Source organism: Cydia splendana, chromosome 11 (genome assembly GCF_910591565.1).
Source record: "Cydia splendana chromosome 11, ilCydSple1.2, whole genome shotgun sequence".
In the NCBI taxonomy this organism is placed as follows: Eukaryota; Metazoa; Arthropoda; class Insecta; order Lepidoptera; family Tortricidae; genus Cydia; species Cydia splendana.
Genome location: NC_085970.1, coordinates 16025150 through 16045063, shown reverse-complemented (window position 1 = coordinate 16045063; position 19914 = coordinate 16025150). Strand labels below are relative to the sequence as shown.

The 19914-nt window shown below is 39.9% G+C and overlaps 2 protein-coding genes across 2 annotated transcripts in view; one reads left to right on the top strand and one right to left on the bottom strand.

The window, feature by feature from the left end:
- Window positions 1-19914, bottom strand: part of LOC134794959 (N-alpha-acetyltransferase 15, NatA auxiliary subunit) — a 104974-nt gene that overhangs the window by 74065 nt on the left and 10995 nt on the right. The gene's annotated exons all lie outside the window — the stretch shown is intronic.
- Window positions 4767-18857, top strand: LOC134794825 (uncharacterized). Its single transcript, XM_063766624.1, has 2 exons — window positions 4767-4998; window positions 15108-18857. The coding sequence occupies exon 2, from the start codon at window positions 15108-15110 to the stop codon at window positions 18441-18443; it is 3336 nt and encodes a 1111-aa protein (XP_063622694.1). The 5' UTR covers window positions 4767-4998; the 3' UTR covers window positions 18444-18857.

Here is a 19914-nt window from a genome sequence, read left to right as displayed (position 1 = left end):
TTCCCCTTAAAACAATTTGAAGAAAATTTAATCCAAAGACGTGAATAACGTATACATAAAGTCGAGGCTCAAAATAAGAATTAGTCTTCTTCCTCGCGTTATCCCGGCATTTTTGCCACGGCTCATGGGAGCCTGGGGTCCGCTTGACAACTAATCCCATGATTTGACGTAGGCACTAGTTTTTACGAAAGCGACTGCCATCTGACCTTCCAACCCAGAGGGGAAACTAGGCCTTATTGGGAATTAGTCCGGTTTCCTCACGATGTTTTCCTTCACCGAAAAGCGACTGGCAAATATCAAATGATATTTCGTACATAAGTTCCGAAAAACTCATTGGTACGAGCCGGGGTTTGAACCCGCGACCTCCGGATTGAAAGTCGCACGCTCTTACCGCTAGGCCACCAGCGCTTCTTCAAAATAAGAATTAGTAATACGCAGAAAATCATTAAAATACTGGAATTACAGAATTGATTCATAAAGGCCTTGGGAGGCGTCGGGACAAATACTAAGAAGACTGAAGATGACGATTCTGACGCTTATAAACTTGACATTATAAATAAAGACGTAATATTCTGAATTCCTGAATGTCAAATGGCAGATGTGGGTGAAGGAAAGCTATTCTGAGTGAAATTACCAAATGACGTAGGTATTGATATTAAATTAGCTCGAACGAATTCATAAAACTATACAACCACGGAAGCTTGATTTTTTAGAAACCTTGATCTGAATACCCTGATACTATTCAAAAATATATTTTTCTGTAAACAGGAATATATATATCCCCACTAATATTATGCATGCGAAAGTAACTCAGTCTGTCTGTCTGTTACCTCTTCACGCTTAAACCGCTGAACCGATTAAGATAAAATTTGATAGAGAGATAACTCAAATCTAAGTTTTATCAATCATCATCATCTTCCTACGCAGATGAAGTCGCGGGTACCTAGGTATATATAAGCGCAGAGCATATAAGTTTTATGAATACAGATATGAACTTTGCCAAAAATGTTACGAGTATAATGATAGGTCGAATATAAATGTTCTAGATGATAGAGATATTATAATTTTCAATCTAATGCGACTTGCCTCTTAGGAATTCATCGAACCAGTTATAATTTATACGTCAAATATAAATATCGTCATATGAAAACAATTCCACACACCTTATACGGGAAAAATAAACTTATTTACATGATAAGCATAAAAACAACGAATCCGTTTGAGAATTAATAGAGCATCCTTGCTCGCGTCACGGAATATTTAACGCTGTCGCGAATTTAGATGAGAATTGATTAGCAAGCATTATTATAGAAAAAAACACACCTGTTATTTTATTTAACTTATGTAACAATTAAAAGAGCAAGGATTACCAAACAGCGGAAGGTACGGATAAAGATATCAAAAAAAGAATCGAGTCAGGTCAATAATGAGAAATGGCTCAGACAATGTGAAATCGATTCTATCGATAATATCGAGGCTGTAACCTAAGTGGAAAAGGCGTTGCACCTATCGACATGAATATTCGATTACATAATTTAAGTGACCGAGGCGCCATATCGGAAATTGTGGTGTTACAGAGAATTGCTTTTACACCGTGCATTTTTACCTACAGCCAAGAACTAACGGTTTAAAGAGTACTCATTTGTATAAAACTATTTAATCTTCGAAAAGTGTAAGAGCTTTGTCCGGCAAGGTAATTAATTATTAAGGATTTGTGTCGTGGTTTTTTGAGTTAAAACATTGAGTTAAGGTTTTATTGTTATTTGTTATACATGCAGTCCAACACTTACCATTTTCTTCGCTGTTTTAACTAAACGCTGATATTATTACACGTCATTATCTTTTAGGTAGTGTAGGTAGGGATATTTTCACAATAAATTAAAATCAACTAAAATATCAGGCATGAAGATAACAAACATGGAAAACCTAAACACAGCATCAGAGAATCTGCATTTGGTCAAATCAAATAAACGATTACCGTCATACGGCCGCTGTGCAAATAAAATAATTTTTCGATAACGTCATGATCGATCGACGTTCAACTGTCATCGCTCATCGCATTCCTCGCGAGCAAGTACCTCGTCCGCATTCAGAACATATGAGTTAACTTAGGGCCATAGGGCATTGAGAAAAAGACGCACGTAAAGTTTGAGACTATGTGATATGGAGTTGTTACGAAAAGTTGAAATTTTAAACTGAATTATTTATCTAAAGAGATTCATATTTTCATTAAAATATTGATGAACAACAATCCATATTTGCAATCGTATCCGAACCGTTGTCAGAATACATAGTAGAAGCGATAGTTATGTCTTACTGAAATATTTTTCTCACAACTCCGTACCTAATTAGTGCTTTAAACAATGTGTCCTTGTTTCATGATGGAATCTTTTTTTTATTCGTGTTTACTATTTAATTATTTACCTATAAAAACTCTACATAGTTGAAGATCAGATAGGTACTCTCCGATACATTAATTATAATATTTATTCCCCACTATAAAATCCTAAGTGTTTTACAGTATAATAACAAAACGGTGCCTTCGCGCCAAAGGTGGTAAATATTAAAGTTATGGAATGTCCAAAGAGCCGCCACACCGTCGCCACCCAAAACACGATTCGAAGAAAAATATAAAATATTACTGCGGAAAATACGTGTGGCGCCAATAAGGACGTCTTCTAGTTTTGTTTTTTTATAGATTTCTAAAGGTCAACAAAAATGCTAGATCGTTTAGGAAATAAAAGGACATTCTTATCAGTTATCATATTTATGAGTACATTTTGCTAAGTGGGTATCAAGAAGACGCTAGAAATAACATTGTATATATTTGCGATTTTTAAAGGTCAAAACTGTTTCCTAAAAACCGAGATTCATTTGACAGTGTAATCCCCAACAGTTGTCTCTGTTTGACCCAGTGGTTGACTGGTAGAGAATGCCTTTAGGCATTAAGTCCGCCATTTGTACATCTTTCATGTGTTTGTGCAATAATGTTTAAATAAATCCCCGGACTCTGGGTTAGCCTTTATATGTCTTTGAGATGATAGTTGTTCCCAAACTTCCAAAGTATTATATGTAGTGGCTGTTTGTTTACCGTAAAATGGTCCTACTTTGCTCCTTGATGGGTAACTGTGCTCCGTTTAAAAATGGACTTAACGTCTAATTATATTCCAACATATATATTTTTTATATACTCAGATAAACGAAATTGTATATATATTTTGAATTTCTACGTTAGTCATAAAATTAATCTCTCTTTTTGGTGGGGGTATTAATTTGGCGCACAATGGGGTAACTTTGCACCAACCAAATAACTCTAGGTAGGAGCAAAAATACCCCAAAATATGGGTATCTTGTGCTCCTTATTCATAGATTCGTTTTATATGAAAAACATTTCATAAAGTTGATTTACCGATAAAAATATGTTACATAAGATGTCCTTCTTAATATTCAATTAGTCTGAATATTTAATAATGAACAGTTTAAAAAAAATTCAAAATTTTCTTAAAGTGGAGCAAATATTGGTGCAAAGTAGGACCATTTTACGGTACCTAATAAAAAAAAAGTTGATACCGCTTGATAAAAAGGCGTCGGAAAATTTAGTGGCACTCTGTGAAAGTAACCGAAACGTACTATGTACCAATAAATACTATAAATAGGTCAGAGTAGAAAAAGGAAAGGTCATTGTTCAGCACTGGAGCCCTAGGTAGGCTGCAGTTGATCTAAAATAACATCCGATAATACTCGAAAACCAGCAACAACCTATTCTCAAAATTGAACCTGGCTGCTCTAGATATCGGCTACTCTGCACACCGGAATGCACTCCCAAGATCCGGGACGTGTAAAAAACAACTGTAAAATGTTTCTGTACACAGTCCATTATGCAAATATGGGGGTCCGGGCGACCTTACGAGGACGCGGTGTCGATGACACGTTACATAACCTGTTTAATTGCTTATTGGAGTGAAGCGTTGATTGTGGTTCAGGTTAAAGTGGTGGAATAACATTGCTCGCTCATCGGAAGGCGTCGGTTTCGACGTTACCTAAAGGAACGACCTTACGATTATATTTAGTAGCATCAAATATGCGTGGCCGTGTTGACAATAACGTAGGTAATGCCAATAAATTAAGATTCATAATATTCTCAAATCAGAATATTAATCTAATACACGTGAATACAAAAATAACATAGCAAATGCATAACATATGCATAAATTATTGATGGCAGTTGAAAAATATTAAGATAAACACATTTTTCCCTTAATTTAAGACTTTGGGAGATCAAATCATTTTTATCTGTATACACTTTTACGATTACCAATAGGTATAAAGGTTATTTTACTTTTTGACGTGTGTTAATATTTTTTCCTTTGAATATTCCGGAAGTTAAGGTCAATTGTAGAGCCACCCACACAAACGTGGTCGTTAATACAGTCAGTACATTAATTATTAATCAGTTCTAGATATTGAATAAGTGAATCATTTCAAATCAAAGGACCATAGAAGGGCAATAGTAAATTATATAGTAGGATGTAATTAATCCAAGATCCATAGCATAAACACGTTACATCATCTTATGAACAATAGCGTGCCGGCGACATCCGTCTAAGCACGAGGACGATAGGGCTCCCCCATCAATTTAGTATCAAACACTCATCATTAGATATTAAACACGTTATTGTTATCCACGTGTGGGTGACAACCGTCAGCGTGTGCGTGAGCGGCGCACGCGCTACGGCCGGAGTATTTACTCTGAGCGCCCCCTACCACCTTGCCACTCATGCGCCGCGAGACTAGACGACCACACGTGCCACCCCACCACAGGAACCCGGGAGCCAGCATTCGAGCACCGACCGACCTCCGAGACAGTTCCCGACATGTGCCAGTGACTGACCAGTGATTAAAAAAAACTCAAGTGAAGTGACTTTAGCATCCGTGTGATGTGCGATTGAATATCAAGAAGTGTTGACCATAGCCGCAGCCTCAACCGTTATCAGAAATGTAAGCGCAAGTTTACTGTTGTTTTATGAGTTTTAGTATGGTTTTATAGTGACAATTCTGCAGTAGGGCCCCGACCCAGATCTCACGACGCCGGCAACAATGAACGCCACAACAATAAGGTTCGGTATCGCGACACAAATATTAAACTTAAAGTTTCACAGAGCTCAGCCTTCGACATAAAACTCAATGACGTGCTCGTATAAAGAAACACCTGTGGGAAAATGCAAACAAAAATGCGCGTTTCGGCGAATCGAGTCACAGACTCGGTTACCTATAAAATTATTTCACCAAACATGACTAAACCCTTTATATTAATTCTGATAATTGGATGATAATGCAAATAACAGCGAATAATAAACAGTTTCGCAAATATATAACAATAAGTAAAGACATGACCCGAAACGCCTACAATGTCAAAATGTTCACCCACACGTTGCATCGCTTCAAAAAAATTCTAACGATAGCAAATCAAGCGTAGGACTTTATGAATGGATGTGCGTGTTAATGTGAAGCATCAGTAACATCGTAACAACTCATTCAAAGCAATCTGCGTAGACCACCTAACATGGGCTAGATGGCTTTATTAGATATAATGAGTTTTGTCTAGGATAGGCCTTAATAGCATATGAGTGTGCATTCCATTACACCATACTGCTGTTAAGACAGTAGAATTCCATGGTAGCTAGGATTTTACAATTTATTTTCAAATCAGGTTTCGTCTCATTTACAACTTTACTGTTCTTTCATAATTAAGAATGTTGTAAACTAAGACATAAAATCGTAACAGTACAGCGGTAAACGTGTATGCGATACAAATGGTACATTTGCGTCGAACTATCGATACGAATTACGTGACTATTTAAGCTTGATTAGTTCGATACGTGTAACTCGATTAACTCTTATGTCACGTACATACCCGTTAATAATCAAGTCGTTAAAGGTTTATCAATACATAATCGATAACTAGAGCGTTCAAATCTGGAGCAGGTTCCATTTATAATTGCCAATCGATTAGCATTTTTTTAATTGAAGAAAGTTGATATGAACATTTTGATTGCTCGCCATATGGGTGGAAGATGAATAATGATCATGTAGCTATCAAGCATTAGAGAGTAAATTGGTGACTTCCGATCGCGCTCAGTATTAAAATAAATGCACCAAAGCCACACACGATGATGTAATCTTAAGATATGAGAGTGCTAGTAGCTTATTTACAAAAGCAATACAAGCGTAATGTTAAAGTTGAGGAAGTAAACAATAACAATAGTATACCCTCATCATTTGAACGTTTAGTTTAGGCAAATCGTGTGAAAATAACACAAATATCAATTAAAACGCGGATATAAACATTCGTTTATTGTACCCGTGAGTAAAAACCAGATAAATTCGGTTAAAAAACCATAACAGCCGAGATCGTAATCACGATAAAGCAAATATAGCCGGTTAGTTGTGATTGTAAATCTAATAGCTGCAAATATGTGTTTTAAAGTGTAACTTTATGTCTGTTAAACATAGTAGCACTTTAGCAATTTGAATGCATAGAAAGTAAAAGAAATTTCACATTTATGTAGAAACGCACACATTTAACATAAGATTCCGCATACATAAGTTTTGGCATTCCGCAGTTATGGTATTACCTATATCAGAAATAGCGATGACACATCGATATTCTACGTAGCTAGGTCACCTTCTTGGGTCTTACCTGATTGCAATGTCATCTGCCATATGCAAGTGTTGCCTTGAATTTGAAACGGGTTGAGTGGATACAATAACAATGTAGTAAGACTGAAAAATTTACTGAGCAAATAATTTATACGAAATGTAAGTAATCAGTTACATTTCGTTATAAATTACCATTAAAAATCAGGCTTCGTAATCGTTCATTCATATGAATCGGCCATGTTTGCAAGTACATTGATTAGATGTAGATATAAAGGTGTTGAATAAACAAAATGATAATAATAGGCAACATGTAATAGTACAATACATATCAGATTTCGTGTGTGACTGAGTGGACAAGACTGGCGTCCTCGGTCTATTTCACACGAGGTTCGACAATGTGCGCTTTAGTAACCTAGACGTTACTAAACTATAAACAAGACGAAACGCTTGCCGTTCCGAACGTGAATTATATATATTAGCATACGCAAATAACGATTAAATACTCATTTATAATGGGTTGAGACCGTGTTGACGTCAAGAGGTACAAGTAAAGATCCGGCTGAATAAGTGCAACAAAAACCATGATCAGGGAAAACCGAGATAGCAAAAACAAAATAAAAAGACAATGATTTTTGTAACTGCGTATGTAGCAAGAGACTGAGACAATAGTTGTGTTAGTCGCGCTTCGTCATCAGCGGGCTAACGAGACGAAATAACCGCAACCATAACTCATTACTGTTATTATAACTATAGCGTTGTCAGCCCATAATGTCGCTAGTTCCGCACGTACCTCGCAACAAATATAAAGTTTACCTTGGAAATAATTACCGTAAACGCTAATCTGATAACTATCCAAATTGCCGTTGAAAATAAAGTTACAAAATGCAACAGATATTAAAATATGCAGCTTTTCACGCGCACCGAGCGAAGGACTCGCGCGCAATCTAAGGTTGCCTATTATGCGCCACGCTCCGAAAAACACCAAAAGGCAAAGCATAGTGGCGGAAAAATTTTGAAACTCTTGCAAAAGAGGCTCATATTAAACAATACAGAACTAACTAATAGCTAGCATTATCTATGTATCAGCTAATTGATGTTTACCTCATACTGGTATATCACAAAGCGTTGTTGATCTTACCTTCCGATCTGAATCGTTGCCCACTAATAACAGTGAGATGATAGATAGATGACTTACCTGCAACAGTAAAAGATGCATGTTAAAGACAGTAATGGTTAATTTGATGAAATTTTCGTCGATAAGGAAGTTCATAAGTTAACAAGCCACGTACTGGATGGGGCCGGAACGGAGATGTAGAATTTGAGGATGCTGTAACAGCAATTACGAACGTATGACATGGGAGCGCATTACACGGCAGATTACGTACAATAAAGCTGGATGTGACCACTTTACGGACTTACGAAACAATGCTAAGAAAGCCGCTTAGTGGGAAAAGAAAGCCAAACTAAACGTGTGTAAATAGTTATATAAATATTAAAATTGGGACACGATACTAAGATAGATTTGTTTAATTAACCGGCAAATGAAAACATGTTATCGCTATCATGATCTGTGAGATATAGTGATACATTAAATAATGGACACACGACATATTTGTGAGACGAAGTTAACAAGCAGCTAGCACACGGAAGTTTACCAATTTAATTGGTGTGAAGGTTCTTTTCTTAAAAACTCAAGGGTGAGATTCCATTCAACGTGTGCATTTGAATAAATAGAGAAATAAAAACGAGCATACATTTTTATGTAAAATATGCAATAGACTTATAAGTCATATAAAAATGCTAGTAGAGAGAGACTTGACATGTTTTTTTATACAAAACTGCGTTTCTCACCATTTTTGTATTAAATGGTGAGGTTATAACGAGGCCGCAGCTCTTTATATTTACAATTATGCTTTGATGTCCATAGTACAACACATATATTCCTATCTCTGCAAGCCTACTAAATAATTGTCAATCGGAGGTCAAAACGACATACAAGGTGTATGAGACCGAGACCTTGCCATGTACACCAATGATCAAGAATGTTGTGCATGGAGATATTGTACAGTCACCAGCAATAATATGTTACTCTTCGAAAGCCGCAAAAATTACCGACACGATCTTATTAATAGAGTCATAAGAGCGTGTCACATATTTTTGCGGCCTTCGAAGAGTAACATATTATTGCAGGTGACTGTAGGTACTTTACTATGCTAGTGACACTGAAAATTATGCACATACACTGCTATGATACTGTAGAGACGGATAGACAGACAAGCAACCAACGAACCTGCCTAAAGTATATTCATAACAAGTACATTTTCTAGTATAATAACATTTGAAAATTGTTGTATATCCATTACTGTAGAAAGACTTGCACAATGTGCACGTTACCTTGGAGTTTAGTATCATTATAAATCATAAATCTGCTAACAATGGGCCACATGACAGAGCCCATAGAAAAATAGTTTGAAATATCTCACTGCGAGTGGCGCGTGCGCGCCGTACCTAGTCACGACTCGGGGAATTAGATCGATATTACAAGGTGATCTCATACCATTAAATGAAAATAACAAAGATTATTGTCATTGCGAATCTTACGTGTATTTATGCCATTGTAAGAAACTGTATGGCACATCACTTGAATACCAAAGCAAAATATAAAACAACAACGACATAGTTCCTTCTTAGAAAAACGAAACAGAACTTAACTGTGAATTGTATAAGACGTAGGTACAAAAGAGCAATTTTAAATAGGTACATGTAAACTCAGCATTAATAAACCAATAAAATCTATTTAGGTAAAACCAGATACGCTAAAAAGGATTTCAATCATTAATTTCATTATACACTAACGATTCTTAACATTTAAGACTAATAATCGTAAACGCCTACGTTCGTTACCAATATTGTGAATTTGGACAAAGGTGTAGCCTCAGCGTTTTATTAAAAGCTACATAATCTGATTCAGACTTTGTTTAAGACATTATAAAGGAATTCCCACATTAAGGTGAATTAAAATGCGAGGTCGTCGTCTAGGGGACCTTAACCAGGCGCGGCGAATTTATTCAGTGATGATAAACTATGAAATTACAATACTTAGTTTTGTTGCATTATCTAAAAGTGTAGTTTGAGATAATAAGAATAAACATATAGTAGAGATGAATGAGAAATGAATGAAAACTACGCAATGTAAGTAGTGATTTTACACATACTGTGCAAATATTTTTTCTCATCTTTTTGACAATATTTCCTTAAACCGATAAGGTTAATTAACAGTGGAATATACCTAAATATAACAAATTACAGTAATCCGGCTTTTTTACGAACTCATAACCCGCAAGCCGTTAACCATCTATACAAGTTCTGACGAATCGATAAAACAATCATTAATTTCCATTTTGTAATTAGGAAGATTCGAGGTAACAAATACGTTATAGAAAGACTAACATGCATCAAAAAGACAAAAAACATAAAACGGTAGAAACAGAAAAAGCCAACAGGCCAACAACACAATCACAGTTTGATTTTAATTGAACTTAAAAGGGCCCACTGATTAACAGTCCGCCGGACGGGATCGGCCTGTCAGTTAGAACAAAATTTTGACAGTTCCGAACAACTGACAGGCCGATACCGTCCGGCGGATTGTTAATCAGTGGGCCCCTTAATATCCTGAGTCGCGCTCTTACACATTTGTTTCATATTAACGCAAGCAAGTTTAACTTTTTTAAATCCAGTCTCAATACTTAATTAGCGCACAAATAGGCCCATTGATCTCGCTTATTGTTATCATCCAGTTGATTAATTTTGAGATCAAAGAAAATTCTCCTATACACATTTTTATATTGTTCTTTGACCTTAAAGCAATATATATATTGCAATGATTTATCACATAATGTCAGTACATCGACAAAGGTTGTATCCCTTTGAATGTTAGCATCGTGGATGCGCAAATGTCGTCTTCAGTATCGTTAATTACGTTAAGTTTCTATTGTTCCATATAGTAGATGCAAATAGTGTCAGGGATCGGCGGTCAAGGCGATGGAACCTGTTTGTGGACGCATCCAGTGTGATCGTGTCAACTGACACAGATTTCTAGTTATAGTCATATTGTAATTTAGAATTCGCTTTTCAATATTGCTTTTAACGGTTTGGTTGATTATTATTAAGCCGAGAAGCCAAAAGGACGGGTTTCCACGTTAGATTGCCGGGGTGACATATTTAGGCTTTACTTTTAACCAGGCTTTTAATTTGCAGGTCAATACTTAAATTGAAAAAAGATGGCTATGTTAAACGATAACTCGACGTTAAAAGATTGCAAACTTACCAAACCAAATGTGTTGTGCACGATGCATTGACAATACGGTTCGAATCAAATCTGGTTTGAATTTAGAGCCATTGAATGCTTGCCGTATATATTTTAAAAACAAAAGCTTAGCGCTATGCGAGGTTAAATAGCAGACCATAAACTATGTTTACAGAACGTCTACTCTAAACCTTTATAGCTACCATCGCAACTAAATCACACTAAAACGTACCATCTGTATGCAACAATTTTGCGATAAATTTGAGCATACCTCCAGCTACCATGTCAGTTACAAAAGTCACGTTTATAATATAAAGTGCGATGTATTTGCGACCTTTTAAACTTAACGGCATAATGAGGCTGTAGATCAATCAGACGGCACGCGCTCGATTAGGGTTGGCTCATCGCTTTTTGTTGGGATTAGAAAGATTTAGATTAGTTTTACAGTTGAAAAATGGATACGCGTTTCAGACAGTTTTGTTACGGTTGAGTAATTTACTGATTTTTATTTAGAAGACAACGAAACAGAAATTTAGAGATAGATGAACAAGAGTTTACGAAATCCACGCATTTCTAATTTCATGCCAATTTTGTTGGTGAAATGGGTACGAATTTTAGTTAGATACTCAAATAACAGCATTTATAAAGTCGCTTGATTAAGTAAATTGCAACATAAAGTAATTTCCTAACAAAATCGGAAAATTCAAGACAAACCAGCTAAGCAAAAATATAATGCAAACCTTGACCATGGACATTCTAATCTACTACGGTACCTTGATCACAGTAAAATTTATATGAGAACCCTAGTTTTCGTATGTACTAGAAGTATAAAAAACTACAAGTAGTTGACCGTACAAAATGTAATTAATGATAATGTAATGAATTTCCTCAGTAGCCTTCCCGTAATGTTGTCAGGTTAATAAAATCTACTGTCCTTAAAATGTTGTATGAAATTACCAGCAAATATCAGCCTTCGTGAATTGGGTGTCGCTAACGGTGACCGTAACGGTGACGCGAGTTCAATGGTTTTTTCCCAACTCAAAAAATGCCCAACGCGCCTAAAGAAAATTTCACTTAAAAACAATGTTTGTTGCTAGCAACCCTAATCGGTCCACGCTAACGACGCGACGCGTGCGCATCCTAAACGGCTGGCCGGCTCCGCTCACCCGAAACATTTACAGACTCAATTACGTGACGCGTCGCTACTTGTTAACGCGAATTAACTCTGCTGTGTAATTTTGAAAGTAATTATAGTTTGAAATTGAAATTATTTTGATTAGGAAAGAATACGACATTTAAGTAAATTGTTGCAAGGTACAGTCAACTGTAAAAATACGGGTGTACAAATCATCTCAAAAATATACTCTTCTGTCAGTGAATTAAGAACTATGGGGCATATTTTTGAGTAAGTTGTCTACACCCATATTTTTACAGTTGACTGTACAATTTTCTGATGCTGAATGATTTTTACCAAGGCATATATTAAAGTGCCCAGGGTGAAAAATGTGTGTTTCATTAAAATAGTAGATTAAAGTTAACATTTTTCTTTCCAAAAATAACGAGTTTATCTATGAAATACATGAACGAAGCTACTTTTCTAGTTCTGGTCAATGTCGTGTTTTTAAATTTTCAACACAATTTTGCTAGACGAAACTAGTTTTTTTAAAAACAGTATTTTTTAGAACATATGTTATGTAAACCTACCTGTATAACAAGCTAGGATACAAAAACCTAGATGATTTTAACTTAACCCTATATTTCCGAATCAATAATCGAAGACCACTCAAGGTGGACATTCCGACCATAATGACCACATTGTTACGCGCACACACACACACACACTACCTTATAAGGACAAAGTGCATAATTGTGCCGCTCGGGGCCACCAATGCCACAGTCAACAATTTGTTACAGTTTCGAAAGTGACAAAACCAGATCGCCACGTGTACTTTTAATAATATCGATTGATACGATCGATTTATTATTGTGCAATATTAATATTAACGCGTGTCCAGAACAAGCCTGACGGACAAGTTGTCAAACTAATAATATGGCAGACACACAGGTTGCAAACAGTCGGTACTTAGTGTAAGCTGTAATAAATACGCGTAGGTTTCCGTCGTTCCGTAAGCTCAAGATCTATGTATGCAATTATGCCGACCAGAGACGTCCGTACGGTAATTACGGTAATAGTAACTAAACACGACGCGAGAAAGGACCGGGTTGAAAAATGCGTGTGACGAAACACATCCTGGTGTGGACGCGAGCACACACAAAGGCCGATGGAAAGTCGCCGATCCAAGCTGAATACAAATCGTCAACAATGCATCACCCGGCCGTTTCCCAACGCTCGGTGAAAAGAGAACGTAAAGAAAGCTCACAGCATTAGAATCGGAGGAAAAACAATGGCTTTGTGTGCTGATCAGTGGTTAGGGCGTGATCACAACAGCCACAAGGCTGGGCATTGTTGAAAGCGGCTGCGACACTCCCAGGCCGTACATTCCCGTTGCTGGCTAAGCAACTAGAACCAGTAAATCGGTGATCTCGAGATTCATGGTAACTATGCGTAATCGGGAAGCTATCTTATACTGGTTAGTAGCAGCGTTCGATTCGCTCGAGCTCGGGAATCGATTGGAATAAAATCCCAGGCCGCTGGTTTTGTTTAATCATTGCACGTTTTGTACTGACCGCAAAAAAAATCGGGCACCTTGCCTCGCCAAGGCCGCGCGCTTGTCTTAGTTTCCATCGCTCATGTCGCATTACGACAGCCTTTTAATAATATAAAACCTTTAGTTCGGTAGTGACAATCGCGACAATACTTATGAAGGCTAACGAGATATAAACGAAAGGATGCACTTAAAAGATGATTCGGCAAATGTCAGGAGCCTATTCCATGTTTACTTTGAACTTTATACTCATTTATTTAAGTAGTTGTTTTCGCTGATATATAGTTTAGTAAAGTGGTAGTTATTGGGTTCGGAAAGCAAACAACCGGTGGGCGTTATGCAAGCGTTGCTCAACCGCGACAATGCGATTATTAAACAAATCAAGGTTGCCGTGATTTACGTCCAAATCCAAAGCATTTCCCTCCAAAATTCGTCTAATACCTATCTAACTTGTAGTTGAAAGGTCAGAGTAACCTATTGGGGTAATATCATTAGTATCAATCTGGAGCAGAATCGAACCAATTAAAAACATCGATAGCGCAGTTTTGCAAGGCGCGGCAGGGCACGCGCAGCCGCCTATTTCTGTTTAATGGGCCGGTACACTTTCCGCCGAGCGTTCGTGTTCTTATCGCGGCTGGGCGACCGTGCCTTTCACGGCGCCCTGCAACGCCCACCGGACACCGGCGACTCAACCTTCACTGCCCTAACTGCTCTAAATCTAGCTCCACCATTAAAGCACTCGAGACAGCCTCCGAGTACTTTCGCTGCAACAAACGCGCTCGTTTCGCAATATAATGTCGTTTAACCATTTCGCGCATTTCGGCCCCCTGTCACATGTCGCCCACGCCGCAATCATCTAAAGAGACGCGATTTTGCACACAACTCGGCTAATGCACAATCGTGACTTCAACCATAAAATTGCATTACAAGCTCGTGCCGTTCGATATTGAAAAATTATCCGATCATTGTTTCAAAACTCGCGTAGATTTCATGTCGTTAGCGATTGCGGCTAATGAGCATTTCTCTCGTCGAGGTTAAAGAAGAATGAGCGATTTAAAACAATGAGGCCCGATCGATTGAAACCAAAATGGAATACGGAGTCAAAGCCGAACAGCATGACACTCGCAGTTTTCGTATTAAGGCCGGCCTTCCTGTCTCGTGGTTATTACTGGCCATTCAATTTCCAATTAAACGCTTGATTCTCAATGCCAGGCAGGTCGGAGGTGGTCAGTAAAACTTGATAAAAGGCGAGCAGCGGCGCGCGGCGCGGCAGTGCCCGAATCAGTGGCCGCCGCCTTTGTCTCCGAGTCCTTTCACTTCGCGCGCTCATGAGCGAAAACTACGGAACGTATTTAAATAACAATTTGCTTACTTAGATGACTTAATTCATAGTTTTACTACACCCGTGTTTGGTTAGACGTAATACTTGTAGTGTGGCTTGTATAACTAAATGGTGATGTTTTCTAAATTTTCAGATGGTGAGAGGGGCGGCGATAGCGCTCGTGCTAGCGCTGGCATGTGCTTGCGAGGCGCGCGCTAGCGTGCTCGTGCCGACCTACGTGCTGCCGCCCGACTCGTTCGTGCGCGATCAGCGCAGCCTCGGCCCTCCGCCCGACGCCGACCCCGCTGAGTCGCAGCGAACCATTAAGCGACTCATCGGCGGACATATCAAGATCAAACCCGATAAAGAGTACGGTAACCCCAAGAACTCCATAGCGTACGACGCCAAGAGCGAAACCGGCAAGTTTGTAGGCGTGGTCGTGCCGGACCAGTCGGGCAGCACCGTAGGATGGAACCAGGGCATATGGGACGATGGCATGCTCATGTCCAGCGCTGGCGAAGGCAAAGAAGCGGGCAAACCCAAAGAGGTGGACGAGGACAAAAAGACTCTCTCCGATCAGGTGGCCGAAGGGAAATATGGTCTCATTCAGAATGAAATTTTCTCTAAAACACCTAAGCGGCCGGGAATAGTGAGTTACGAGCCAAACGCGGAAACTAGAGATAAGGATAATATACAGACATTAGGAGGTCTGAAGAAAGACGAAATTTGGCTAGCGGAGGACCATCTATTAGTGTTGAAAGGTGGTTCCTTCCCGGAGCGAACGAAAGAGACCGCTCGCAGGCCATGGCCCCCGATCGACGATTACGAGGCGCCCAGAAGGCAAGTAAAGCTACCGCAGAAACCAAAAGTGCCACCGCCCTTTCCAGTACGACTCTCCGACGACGGACCGCTCGTCTTCCTCACTCCTAACGGCAGTGTCCCTGCGCCCCAATTCCCTCCCTACGCTACGCGAGAAGGCGAAGGCCCTCTATATCCTCCGCCATTCCCCTTTGCACCAGGTCCGCCCTACGCCCCGGGTGAAAATCCGGGAAACACTTCTACCGGGGGAGCGTCGCTGCCAATTCCTCCGTTCCCATTCCTACCCGGGAATGCGAGCGAAGGAGCATTCCCTTTCCCTCCATCCATGAACGGCTCTTTTCCAGAAGGCTTTCCGCCGGGCGCAGCATTCCTACCACCACCGAGCAACCAGTCAGACCTGTACGACGAAGACGACCCTTCGATCTACTATCCGCCGCCTTACAATTTTTCTTACCGCGCGGACTACAACAATAGCGTGCCAGCCGGACCATTAGTACCTGGAATTATATTGCCCCCACCTCCGGACTTCTTTGCTCCTCTGGAAGATAAAACAACAACACCAGCGACCAAATCGACAACTCGACCGACAACCACATCGACCTACGCCAGGCCGAAACCGACGATAAAACGGCCGTCGCCGACACCGTCTGTGCATCGCAACAAGTACAAGACTAGACCTACCACTACTACCACCACTACCACAGAATACCCAAGGACAACTGAAGTGCCTACCACAATAACAACACCGCAGTATGTTGAAGTAGTCCCGACCCAGAAATTGAGACCGCATACTGTTGTGGAGATACCGAAACGAGTCCCAGTGCGTGTCCAGAATCTTCCTGAAGAAATTAACCAAAGACTGAAAACAGAAAAGCCTGCATACAAAATCAGGAGTAAGGTTACCTCAAAGCCTTTGTCGGTGTCCGTTATATACGACTATCCTGACACATATGAAAACCCGCCTACTACAACGGAGAAACCTTACATTGTATACAAAGTGCCAGAGAAAACTCCCGATGTGGTCACGGACAACTTTGTTACATCGACCCCAGTGCCATTAAGAGCGTACTACTCGAACACCCAAAATAGCAACGTACCGATCACGAAGCTTCAACCTGTGTACAACCGAAAGCCAAATGAAAACGCCTTGGCATCGTTCTACTTCTACGACGAACAGCCTAAAACTTCTCCGTCCCCAGCATCGTTCTTTGATGGTAGAAACTATTATAAAACCGTGCCGACACCGCAGCAACATCAACAAGCTTTCAATAACCAACAATCGTATAACCCGGCTGTGGACGTAGCTTACGGAGCGATCGATCAAGCCGATGCGTTGTTCTTGTGGCCACAGAAACAAGGCCCCCGTACGCTCACACAGGAATACTTCAGTATTCAGAAGCCCGTGTATGTACAACCACAACAAAAACGGCCCGAGGCGTTCTACCAGCAGATAGCTGACATACAGCAGACTATCGACTTGTTTACAACTAAGAGGCCCAAGCAACACAGACAACACGGCCACAAACCTAAAGCAATCACCGCGAGACCCGTGCAAGTACCTGTATACCAATTTAGCTATCAATCGAAGCCGAGACCCGATCAATTCAGTTTCCGAGCGCCGAAATTGGACCCTGAACCTTTCAGACCCATGGTGAGCTACAGCAAGCCATTTAATTTGGATAACGATTTTAACGCCATCACTCCATCAGCTTCGCCTGTGTCCCACCAGCAATATTTAATAGAGAATGTGCAAGTGACTACCGAGACACCGACATCTACAAGATACTATCCGAAAACGAAGACCAGGGACGAAGATTACGAGGACACCCCGATAATCAAGGAAGTCAGACCGAAAAACAATCGAAACCACATTCCGATACAAAACGACAAGCCAGCACAACATCACGTCAGCCACAGAGTTCCTAGCGTGACCCCGAGCCCGATCAGCCACGGGTACTACACGCAGCAGGACGAGAGATATCTGGACGACATCACTAAGAACTCCTTCGACATCTTCGGCAAGAAGATCGAAGACAGTACTCACGACGTCAACGGTTTGGCGGTGACTCCTCCTATCGGCACGGTTAGGACGCCGATAGATAACAACATCAACCTGAATTACGCGTATGAAATCATAGAGTCCCAGAGTCCAAATCCGCCGTCGCTGGACAGAGACACTCTCGTTAACGAGCGTCACCCTCGGCCTCAGATAAACCCTAACAGCGAGCCTATAGGGCATCATAACGCCGAGCTGATACAGCCTCCCAAGCCGCCGTCATTAGCCGATGACACTCTAGTGAACGAGCGGCTACCACGTCCGACGATAAACCCTGACAGCGAGTTTATCCCGATACCTAATCCGGGATACCGATCACAGCAATACAGGGTGCCATCTCAAGTTCAAAGGCCACAGTACACAGCAGGGGAGCAATATGACTTAAACAGACCATCGTTAGCTGGTGACACGGCGGTTAATTACAGAAGGCCGCTGCCGCCTATAAACCCAGATGCGGAGTGGATATCGCCCGTGAACGCGGCAGGGGAAGGCCGGCCGGGTTCGTTCGTGTCGTACCGACTGCCCGGGGAAGGCGCTCACGTGTATTTCCTGACGCCCCAGGCGGCGCAGACGAGGGACCGCGAGAGGTACCGGTCGGCCGGCTACGGACGGTGAAACCAAAGCTCTAGTCTGAACAGTTGTATTGTGTAAATATAAAGCGCAAATGTGATGTTAAAGTGTCCTAAGTAGTGTAAGCGAGAGACTAGCGGGCGAACCCGCGTTGCCATATTTAGAACGATTTTTGGACGTGCGTCCTGTTGGACGTTAGCGATGGTTGGACGCTCGTAATTATTTATTAAATTATTTTAAGAGACTGCGGTGCATGCATAGTTTGTTATTTATTTATGTCAGTATTTTCGAAATGTTAGGAATGTGTGATATGATAGATAAGAGTGACAATGTACTGAACATTGTGTTGTAATTATGGTGATGATTGTTATTTTTAACAAATTAATAACAAATCATTGTGATTTTGTACTGTATTTTTAATACAAAGAATATAAAAGTAAAATAAAACAATGTAAACATTTGAAAGCTTGTTTTTCTTTATCTCTCTAGGTGGAACTATAAAAACGTTAGAATATAGTAAACAAACAGACTCAGGATTAGACACATGTTATAATAAAAAATATAATATGTGACGGGTTCACCTGTTTAATGTTAATAAATTTACATAAAATTTTACAATTATGAAAGTAGTAACAAGTTTCCGATTTTCCAAACTAAAAAGACGACAGACTGTTTCCGGCAGGTCGCGCTTTTTAGAGTTCCGTACCCAAAGGGTAAAAACGGGACACTATTATTAGGGTTCCGTACCCAAAGGGTAAAAACGGGACCCTATTACTAAGACTCCGCTGTCCGTCTGTCCATCTGTCCGTCTGTCCGTCTGTCTGTCACTAGGCTGTATCTCATGGACCGCGACAGCTAGACAGTTGAAATTTCCACAGATGATGTATTTCTGTTGCCGCTATAACAACAAATACTAAAAACTACGGTACCCTCGGTGGGCGAGTCCAACTCGCACTTGTCCGGTTTTTTATAGACCATCCATTTCCGTCAGTTATTATTATCTTCACGCATTTTATGTTACATGAGTAGTCTAGATTTAGAACTTTTCAAATGTCTCGCTCTATTTGGCTTCACGGTGGTTTTGTCGCGCTCTATTGTACCCTTCCGTTTTTTATAATGGTGAGTTAAGACTAAATAATAAATAGATAGATATAATGTAGACAAACATTATGGGCCGGTGATCTGGTTAAAAACTCAAGACTGAATGGATGAGGGTAGCGTACTAAGGGTAGGGTTGTAAAAATCCTTGGGGAAGCCTATGCCCAACAGTAAAAGTGTTTAGGCTGATGTGGTAATGATGATAAGATAGATAAGATCGATGATAATATTGAGGTGATATCAGAAAGTTGTAAATATTGCGGAATTTTTTACATTGAAATATTTCGAAAAATTTTCATATTTTCTACATATTTTAAAGTAAAGACTTCATTTATTTATATTTCAATCCTCCGGTAAATTTCCGTAATCTTTTCAAATTTTCTGGAGACTTTCCGTAACCCTCACCTCTGTGGAATAT

Bases quoted from the DNA above. Each gene is read 5' to 3' on its own strand.
- LOC134794825 (XM_063766624.1), top strand. From the start codon at position 15,108: ATGGTGAGAGGGGCGGCGATAGCGCTCGTGCTAGCGCTGGCATGTGCT.